The sequence below is a fragment of the Fukomys damarensis genome, unplaced genomic scaffold (genome assembly GCF_012274545.1).
Source record: "Fukomys damarensis isolate Sample0158 unplaced genomic scaffold, DMR_v1.0_HiC HiC_scaffold_25, whole genome shotgun sequence".
NCBI lineage: Eukaryota > Metazoa > Chordata > Mammalia > Rodentia > Bathyergidae > Fukomys > Fukomys damarensis.
In genome coordinates, this window is record NW_022900937.1 from 28,916,297 (window position 1) to 28,926,167 (window position 9,871).

At 54.9% G+C, this 9,871-nt stretch overlaps 1 protein-coding gene across 3 annotated transcripts in view; it reads left to right on the forward strand.

The window, feature by feature from the left end:
• The window catches only part of Nbas (NBAS subunit of NRZ tethering complex), a 234,933-nt gene extending 227,703 nt beyond the window's left edge, over positions 1-7,230 (forward strand). Inside the window, exons 51-53 of one of the 3 annotated variants that reach the window (XM_033756036.1) lie at positions 1,040-1,159; positions 1,431-1,624; positions 5,476-7,230. In XM_033756036.1, coding sequence (XP_033611927.1) covers positions 1,040-1,159; positions 1,431-1,624; positions 5,476-5,701 — 540 coding nt within the window. In that variant the 3' untranslated portion in view covers positions 5,702-7,230. Of the gene's footprint in view, positions 1-1,030; positions 1,160-1,430; positions 1,625-5,475 lie in introns of all 3 variants that reach the window. The other 2 variants (XM_033756035.1, XM_010629031.3) reach the window with 2 other exon arrangements.
• The last annotated feature ends 2,641 nt before the right edge of the window (positions 7,231-9,871 follow it).

Genomic DNA, 9,871 nt, shown 5'->3' on the forward strand with positions numbered 1-9,871 from the left:
GCGGGGGGCCAGGCTCAGGAGTTCGTTTCTCCCTTGGCAGGTTTCGGCATCCCCCATAAAAAAACAAGTGTTTCTCTAGGGCCAGCTGCCCAGCGTGATCTGAGGCTTGCCGTGCTGTTAGGAATCAACCCTGTACTGGGCCCTCAACCCCAAAGCCTGGGATGCAGGGTGGAAGTGGAGAAACTGTGACGTGGGAAATCGCGATGAGCATATCATCCTGAGCCCCCAGTGGGCTGTCTTTGCTTCATAGTAATGCAAGGGAATTATTGGGATACCATGTATTTGAGTTGTCCTCCCATCTCCTGCTGCTGTTGGAGTAGCAGAGAGAGCTCGGCCCCGTGGCGGGCTTCAGTCCTCCGCCCTGCTCTCCGGAGAGCCCTTGCTGCTCTGTAGCGGCGGTGGCCCTCGTTGTGCTGTGGGTCCCAGCGCTGTGTTCTTTATGTCCAGCCAGCCAGAGCACACGTCCCAGGTGGCCAGCTCAGCCCTGCAAAACAGCCTGCAATTTTTTATTCTTTGATACTTTTGTTATACACGTTCTACTTTTGTTAGTTTTGTTGCAAAGGACTCATTTGTTACTTTTTTAAAGTCTATTTTCCAACAACAGATTCTGTCTGCCATAAAGGCTGTGAATAAAATTCAGGTGCACCTATGGAGACCCACACATTTTTACCGCTCCGCGCCGCAGACAGATTCCATGGACGCGGGGTGTCTCAGGCCACACCTTGACATCAGACCTCAGAACATGTTCTGGGATGTGTTGTTTGATGCTTTCCAGCTGTCAGCTTTCCTCACAGTAGGTAGCAGCTCTGGGTATGCAGACTCGGATTCTCACACAACAGAAAGGCGGGCGTGGGTATTTTCAGCCAGGAGGCCCGGGCTCAGGGAGCCGAGGAAGATGAATTCTAAGCCGCGAAGCCGTTCCCGGCCCAGAAGTGAGCACAGTGTGATTGCGAGTGAGCGTTACATGCATTCAGAACCGAGGGCGGGTACAGGACGGGTGTCGCTCTGCTCACCGCACCCTGTCTTTCAGGGTGTGAAGGAGCTGTGCCTTCTGCTGCGAGACCGGGCCCTGCCGCTACCGTCCCTGAAGCTGCTGCTGGAACGGCCGGAGCCGGAGCTCCACGCCCTGGCACTAGAGCAGGTCGCCGCCATCACGCAGGTAGGGCCGCGAGAATGCACTGCCCTCCTGGGCTTCTTCCCAGGATGCGGAGGAGCCCTTCCCTTCTCAGAATGGCAGCTTTACAGAGTGCCCGTGCACATCATCATCCCAGCACTCGGGAGGGTAGATGAGGCAGGAGGACCGCCATAAGTTTGAGGCCAGCCTGGGCTACAATGCACAGTGAGACCCTGTCTCAAAAAACAGAAAAAACAAACCCAATACCTTTATCTGCAGAATCCCTGAGCACATTAACTGTGTTCTTTCCATGCAGTGCATCCTTCTTGGTTTTAAAAACTCACTAAAGCCTCACCACGAACAACCTTGGTTTGGGCCTATGAATACAAACCAAACACCAAAGCCGATTTCCTGGAATTGCCCTGTGGGGCCTGCGTGGAGGACGGTGCTGCTCGCTGTGTCCACTGTGTCCGAGACTCTGAGGACAGAGGCCCTGCCGTCTGCGTGGAGGTGCCACCTGCCCTGCTGGGGTCTCCCTGTGATGGCTGAGGAGGAAACTTTCTGTCCTTTCTCCGAGCTTACACATCAGTCAGTCAGTCAGGACAGCTCAGGGCTGTTTTAATGAGCGCCTGTGATGAGCCTTCCTGAAACCCTTTCAAAGCTTACACATCAGTCAGGACAGCTCAGGGCTGTTTTAATGAGCGCCTGTGATGAGCCTTCCTGAAACCCTTTCTCGTATGGCGATCACGCTTCATGTTTTTTTAAACAACGAGACAGGGTGCCCTGTGGACTGGAGAGGGGAGGAGAGTGCTAGAGCAGGAGACAATCAAGAGAGGGATGGAGAGAACTTTGGTGATGACGCGGGATATGGAAAGCCGTGTACATGGTTGCACAAAAGAGAGCATGCTTGTATCTTGTTTTGCTTTTTTGAGACAGGTTCTCAACTCTTTAGTCCAGGCTGGCCACAGACTTGAGATCCTCCCGCCTCAGCCTCCTGAGTGCTAGGATTGATTACAGGCGTGTATCACCATGCCCAGCTTAAAGATTCTTTATTGCAAATGCGTCTGTTACAACTGCAACTAGAACAGGGTCCCGAAAGCGAACTGACCTTCCTCCTGTCCCCCGCCCCCAGTGACTGTTGAAATTAGAAACCTCCAGAGATGTAGCAACTGTCCAGCAGCTTTTAATGGCACTCCTAGACGGCACAAGACTCCATGCCTGATTCTCTGTGAGGGGTGCGCTTGGACACTGGGTCAATTGCGGGGATGTGAGGACAATGCAGGACCTCGTACCCCTCCAGGTGCAGAAACTGAAGCTCAGGCTTTGGGGTTGTGCAGCATCACTCCTGCCCTCAAGCCCTGCCCCCCCAGCCTGTGCCCTTCAGATGACCTTCACAAAGACACTGTGGCCTTTAGACAGCAGCTTCCTCCAAAGACCTACCATTTTCCTAACTTTCCCATGGTAAACGTCTTCCTATGTTTGATTTGCGATCGTTTCAAATCCGCAGTCAGTTGTGAGCCCATCTCCCCGGTGAGGCCTTGCACAGCTGCCCTCTGGGGCCAACGCCAAGATGTCCACATGGACACAGGTGACATCTCCTCGTGCTCACTAGCCGCTGTCCACTTGCTCAGTTGTATGATTCTGATGTGTTTCCTGCCAGCAACCCACCTGCTGTCCTCTATAGCCCTCCCCGCCTCCCAGGCAACTATGAATCTGCTCTTCCTCACTGGAATCCTGTCATTTCAAGTTTGCAGTCTACAGCCAGGCATGGTTGTGCACACCTGTGATCCCAGCACTCAGGAGGCTGAGGCAGGAGGATCGCTGAGCATTCAAGGCCAGCTTGGAAAACAGCGAGACCCTTTCCTAAACCTCCTCCTGGAACAAAAGATCATAGGGAGTATCCTGGTCCCCTCTCCACCCAGTATGATAATGGGCACCTTCTCTTCCTCATAACCCTGTAAGATGATGTTATCCTGGTTTCAGAGAGGAAAACACTGATCGTTAGCAGTCACCCCACTGGTCAGTAGCCCGAGCTGAAAGACAAGCCCTGGACTTGGTGCCCTTCACCACCTGTGCGAGAGGTGTGGGTGAGGCGGCACCATGGCCCTGGGCCGAGCATGGAGCCTGCCACTCCTCCGGGCCATCACTGAAGGAGCCGGCTGGGTGCAGCAGGGCGGCAGCCACACGGCCCGGCCCCGCGTCAAGAGCCCTGCACGAAGCCTGCACCCCACGGTCTGCATTGAGCGTGGGGACCACCAGGGAGCTGCTCCCAGTTGGTCCAGACCCCCGGCTGTCCCCACCTAGCGTCCATGAGTGTCCCGCCCACTCTGGTCCACCCTGTGCTTGTGCATGTGTGACGCGCTCACAGCAGCAGTATCCCGCTGCCACTGCAGGGAGGACAGAAGAGGGGCTGTGAGGGTCGACAGGAGCACAGGGGACCGAGATGCCTTCCTCTCACTGTCCGTTTTCCCCCACCTCCATGCCCAGCCTGGGCTCCTGCCCCTCAGCTTCCCGGCTGCCACCACCGCAGGGACCTTGGGTGGGGTCCTGTCACCTCACTCGGTGGCGACACGGGGCTTGCTCTCAATTTTCCTGACTGCCTGACTGGTGCTGAGAGTGTGAAGCGGACCCTCGCGGCCTCTTCCTTGCTCTCTGAAGACAAGGCTCTTCTCCCGGAAGTGCAGGCACCTCACCCGAACTCTGTCCCTTACCGACCACGCTCGGTCGGTCTCTTACCCATCTGTCCCAACTGCAGCTCTGCAGGGGACCCCTGGGGGGGGGGCTGGACCTCACCAAACCTTCCTCAGCACCCCACCATGCCACCCGGCATGCTATGAGCGGGGTCTGAGAGGGACCCTTGAGCATCAGGAAAGAAAAATGAAGCAGCCTCCTGTGTGCCGGAGGGAGAGGCCGTTGTGTGGAAGACACAGAAGGGATGCAGAGCCAGCCAGACACAGGGCCCCCGAGTCCAGCGTTTGGCGGCTGTCTCAGAGGTGACCACACTTGGGTCCTCAAAGCCCCTCGCTTTGCTGTAAACCCAGGTTATCTGGCTAAGAGGTGTCCGAAATGTATAGAAAATGCATTCTTACCGTCATATCCAAAGAGATCCAGATCCAGAAAATCATCCACAGGCGTTTTCCTCCTTCCAACCATATATAGCATTGTCCCTTTATTCTTCTGCTTCTGTGGTTCGTATTTTAATAACTTCTACTAAGTAATAGTGTGTATAAAAATAAGGCAAATAGCACTCCTAAAGCAAAGCCTGACATCACATCCGGTGCTTTCTTTAAAGTAATTTCTGTGACTGCTTACCTCGTTACCATAATCACTCTTAGCTTGATGCAGATCCATAAAATCAAGGATTTTAATTCAGAGAAGCTTCATTACCTATTGTGGAGAGAGGAATTAAGCAGATAACATTTTAATGGCTCAGAAGACAGCAGCGCTTTGTGCCTGAGTAGATTTCCTTCCCCGCCCCGCGAGGTTGCATCTGTTCCTGGAGCTGACGGCTGACACAGGCAGCAGGCGCTGCGCTGTCTGTGACCCCGTGGGCCTGGCCTTCCTGCCCGGCGCAATGCTGCCCACCAGGGCTCTGACCCCTCCGGATTCATCTCCCACTTGTCTCAGACGTGCAGGTTGAGTCAGAGCAAATCAGAGAAGGGCAGCCCGGGACTCTCGGAGCCCAAGGGCCCTGGAGGTGGAGGCCTCAGGGAGGACGATCCAAAGCTCATTGAGTCACTTCCTGTCACCGGCCTGGGCACACATACTTTCTCAGCGGAACACAAAATGTTCTCTCATTCAGAAGATTTATTTATTCCTTGTGGATCTGTATTCCAGAGAGAACTGGGGTTAAAGAGTCCAGACCATGGTGGAAGCGCATGAAATGTTAACCATGGTCGTCGCCATAGCAGGCTTTGGTGGGCAGACGTCCGGCTGCAGCTTCTTGCCCTCAGCCTGGCACCCGTTTCCTTCCCCTGAAGCTGGGCAGTGGTGTAGCACCAGCTCCACCCAGCTGTTGCGGTGATTTGAGCAGGGTTCTGTGGCATAATGGCTCCTTGTGTGAAAAGAAACAAGCCTGGTGTGGTGGCCCATACCCTCCAGGAGACTGAGGCAGGAGGGTCCCAAGTTCTGGCTAAGGAACTCAGCAAGTCCCCGTCTCACAATAAAAAGTTTGTATAAAAGGGCTGAAGATATAGCACATGTGAAGACTCTGGGTTAGGTTTCCAGCACTGCAAAAAAAAAAAGCACACTGTGTGTCCTCACACCTGTGCCCTCAGAAAGCCCATGTGGTGGGGTGCACTTGGGTCGACTGTGGGAGGGATCATCCACGTGCCTGCTCACAACAAGTCTGTGTCTTGCAGGTGGACGACTCCAACTGTGACCTGGAGCTGCTGTCCCTGCTGCTGGACGCCGGGCTGCTGGTGCCTTGCGTCCCCACTCCCTTCTACCCTCGTCTCGTCCGCCACCTGCTGGCCCAGCAAGGCCGCTGGGATGCGGAGCAGCTGGCAGCAAAGCTTCAAGCAGCCGGGCACGAGGCTGAGGCGGGCTCGCTCCTGCTGGCTGTGCGGGGCACACACCGGGGCCTGAGGACCTTCCGCGCTGCCCTGGTCACCGGGCAGCCCTGAATGTGAGGCTGAGAGACCTGGCTCTCAGCCAAGGCCGTCCCCAGCACTGCAAATCAAGCTGAGCCCCTGTCAGCATCCAGACTGCTTCTCCTGATCCTGCTGGATTCACACATGCTCCCAGGGACTGATTCTTTCTTCCCTGCTTTCTTTCCATTTCTATCTCTTCGGCCTAGAATACAAACCACAGAGTGTGTCAGCTGAGCCTCAGGACGTCGTGTGGTGTGTGCCTGTGTGCACAGGGAGAGGGTGAGGAGTGGACAGTGGCTGGGTCAGTGCTGTGGGGTAGAGCAAGCCTAGACCTGGGTCTAAGTCTCGGGTTAAGGGAACTGGGCGTGCTGGTGCACGTGTCTGGGAGGCTGAGTCTGGAGGGTCCCAAGTTCTAGCCCTGCCTGGGCGGCCTAGCGAGATACCATCTAAAAATAAAAAGGGGTTGAGGATGTAGCTCTGCGGGGCGTGATCAGGGAGGAGGAAGGATACAGACTCCCTTCCGGCTCCTCCCTTCTCTGCTTCCTGGCCAGCTGTGCTCCCGGATCCCTCCGCTGGGGAGAACACAGTCCGCGTGACATTCTGCTGATCGCTCGTTCTTCACGTGAGAAATCAGTGTGACAACCTGACTGTGGGTTGGTAAACCGAGGCCCGGGGTTGAAGGGCCTTGTTCCAGGACAGCGGTGAGTTGGGGTCCCCACATAGAGCCCTGTAACCCTGAGGAGGCAGGGATTTCCTCTGAGAAACTGCAGTGCTGGGACTCAGTCCTGCTCCTCACAAACTGCGCGTGCAAAGTTTACACCGATTCTGTGGAGCAAAAGAGAAGCTGAAGTAGGGAAAGGGCCGTGCCCTTCGGGACCCTGGAAGCTCCCTCTGCGTGCAGCTGGTCTCAGGGCCCCTGTTCTCGCCCGCCCGTTCCCTGCTGCTGTCACAGCTCCTTTCCCCGGGCTGGGAAGCTCCTCCTGCACCCGGTAAACCGGTGTGCAGCCCTTGTGTTGACCCTCAGCATAACCAGAGCACCTTTACTCTCTGCTTGTCTCAGCCGCAAAAATAATACAAGGTGCAGTGTGCTGAGCTCCTGTATTCACGCAAGGTCCCAGGCACCAGTGACCTGGGATGCCGGCAGGGAGATCCGCTCCCTTCCTGTAACGGGAAGCACAGAGAGCTTGTCCACTTTCCGGACTTGAACTCCTGGCCCTCTGACTCTGTGCACCCTGGGAATTCTGGCTTTGTGGGCACTGCTGAAAATCTTACCACTTGATACTTGGGGTCAGCTGGGGACCACAGACAGCATCTGCTTCTATCAAGCAGATAACCCGAACTACAGCCAGGATCTGTTAGGCAGAAGAGAAGCTACCTGAACCCTGAGTTTTCACTTCTTGTTAAAGTGAGAGTTTTATCATCCTGATCTAGGGAAAGGGTGCTCCCTTTTAGAAAAAAGCTCTGAGCTGGGTGTGGTGGTGCAACTGAGTAATACCAGCACTGGGAGGCTGAGGTGGGAGGATTGCGGGTTTGAGCCCAGCCTGTGCACCTTAGCGGTTTGACAAGACCCCGTCTCAACAAAGGCAAAAGAGGTGGGGATGTAGCTCAGTGCAAAGACCCTGGCTTCAGTCCCCAGCACTGCAAACAAACAGAAGCGATCTGCTCAGTCCAGGTGACCTGACAGTTCCCAGAATTCTAATGTCCCGGTCCCCAGAGCTTTCTGTAGCAGCTCCGTGTGCCCAGCTTCGTCTTTCCCACCTCCACCTGCGCAGTGAACGGCAAGAGTATCAGTGGGGACTCCCTTCACAGGCATTTCTGGGCCACCTGGTCCAGCCTCCCAAGACACCAGCTCACAGCTCTGGTGATCCCTGGCCTCTACCAAAACTTGTCTCATGCCACAGCTCGCTCTGGGTGGCAGCTTTGTCTGTTTGCGAGTCCCTTTGTGAACTTTTTACTGCCATCCTCCTGCCTCAGCCTCCTGTGGTGGGATTAGAGGTGCAGGGTCACCGTGCCCAGGTCTCTCACTCTACCGACCAAACTGCTCTGTGTCTCCCTCTGCAGACACCCTCTGCCTGTGAGCGCCTGGCCCTGCAGCCATGCAGGGCGTTTTCCCAGCTGGGGCACCAAAGCAGAGGGAGAGCATCCCTGCCACCAAGATGGGATGAGGCCTGACAAATCCTCTTAAACAGCAACAGGGAGGAAATAGCAAATCCCAGGTTGGGGCAGGGAGTCATGGGTGGCAGAGGCTGCATCCCTGGGCCTGCTGTTTGCTGGAGTGACCCAGCCAGGGAGGGAACAGAGCAGGCACTGCTGTGCTGACTCTCGGTCTGCTGGCACCAGGCACCACCTGCCCTGTGATGTGATCTTTCTTGTGGCAGACAAGCTGAAAGGGAGTGAAAATCGGCTCCCTCCTGCCCATGGCCTCTTCCTTTCCCCCTTCCTTCCTTCCTTCCCGGAACACCTGTGGGGTTGCCATGGTGATGCAGCTACCAGCTGGGCTGGCTGTCAGGGCCAGGGAGCTGTGGCACAGCGTTTCCCTGAGAAGGTTGGCCTTGAGCTGGGTCACCCCGCGTCCCTGGGTCAGCATTGTCCTTGTGAGATGGCCTTGCAGGGTAGGGGTGGGGCACTGGGTCCAGTGCCCCAGCTTCTGGTGGGCACAGACCCACCATCTGTAGGGCTCCGGCTAAGATTATTCATATTCTTTCTCATAAACGCACAGAAAAGTTAGTGAAGCTCATTCTTGGCCGGTCTCTCAGAACAATTATCCTCATCTTCGAGCTAAGCCAGGCGTGGTGACAGCTATAGTCTCAGCCCTCTGAGAGGCTGAGGCAGGAGGATCACAAGTTCCAACCAAGCCTGGGACAACTTAGTGACTTAGTGAGACCCTGTCTCAGAAAATAAAAATTAAAAAGGGGCTGAGGATGGAGCAGTGCAAAGGCCCTGAGTTCAAGTCTTACTACAAAGTATATAAATCTAGTCAGAGGAAAGCGATCAAGTGACATACTGAGGTCACAGGGCCAATAGCCCAGCTGGGAAGGGGACCTGGCCTTCCCAGTGTGATTCCTGGATCCCTTCCGTCATGCTCCTTGGTCCTCCTTGCCCCCCGCTTCTCAGCCCCGGACTTTAGCTTATGCAAGGGACCTGCAAAGGTCAGCTCTTTTCCCCAAGACAGAAGAAGGCTTGGCACAGCTTTCTGTGAACATCCCATATTTTGCTTCTGATGGCAAGAGAAGGCCTCTGCCTTCAGTCATCAGCTCAGCTTGGTACCTGACTGGCACCTGGAAGGGATTCTGGGCTGAACAGGCACAGGTCCGGGCAGGCCGTTCAGGGCCTGAGTCGTAAGCATCCTTCTGTGCAGGATAGGAACAAGGGGGCAGAATGGAGGAAGTGGCCATTGGTCAGGCCTGGGACTCATCTCGCTCTCTGCTTGGTTCAGGAGATGCAACTTTCCCTCGGGAAGGAAGACACATTGGGAACTGTTCCCCAGGCTGGGCACAGACTACAGCAAAGCTCGCATCCAAAGGATCCACTGTGTCTCTGGTTGGGGTTTCTGGGTATGGTGGTTCATTGTGATGGGTCGACTTGAGTAAGAACCGCCTGGCCCACGGGTAAATTCTGGGTGTGTCTATGGATGATTGACACGTAAGTCAGCAAACTGAAAGAGTAGAACCACGCCTGACACGGGAGGTACCAACCAATGGGCGTGTCGCCTGGTGAAATAAAAGAAGGAAGTGTCTCATTTTTTAGAAAAGATTCATTTTTTGCCGTTGCCTTGGGGCTCACTCTGCAGTTTCTTTAGCCTTCCAATGCAGACTTGCACCAGTGATTATAGGTTGCTTCCAGGCCTTTGCGCCTTAATTTCTGCTGGGTTCTCCCATCTGTCCAGCTCACCGGCCGCCACTTTCGATTCTTCAAATCTGATGATGCAGGGGCCATTTTGTCTCCTCAGCCTCTGAGCCTGTACATATTTTATACTGGCTAAGTTCCTCTACAGAACACTAACTGATGCATGGTTGCTCCTTAACCTATGAAAATGCATGCAAAATTATTCAGCGTACATGGTATGTGTGAGAGAAACCAAGAGTGCAGAAGGGAGCTGTCCATGGCTTTCTCTGGAATCTCAAAAATCTGAAAAGTAAAAAAAAAAAAGATATTAACAGGGAGC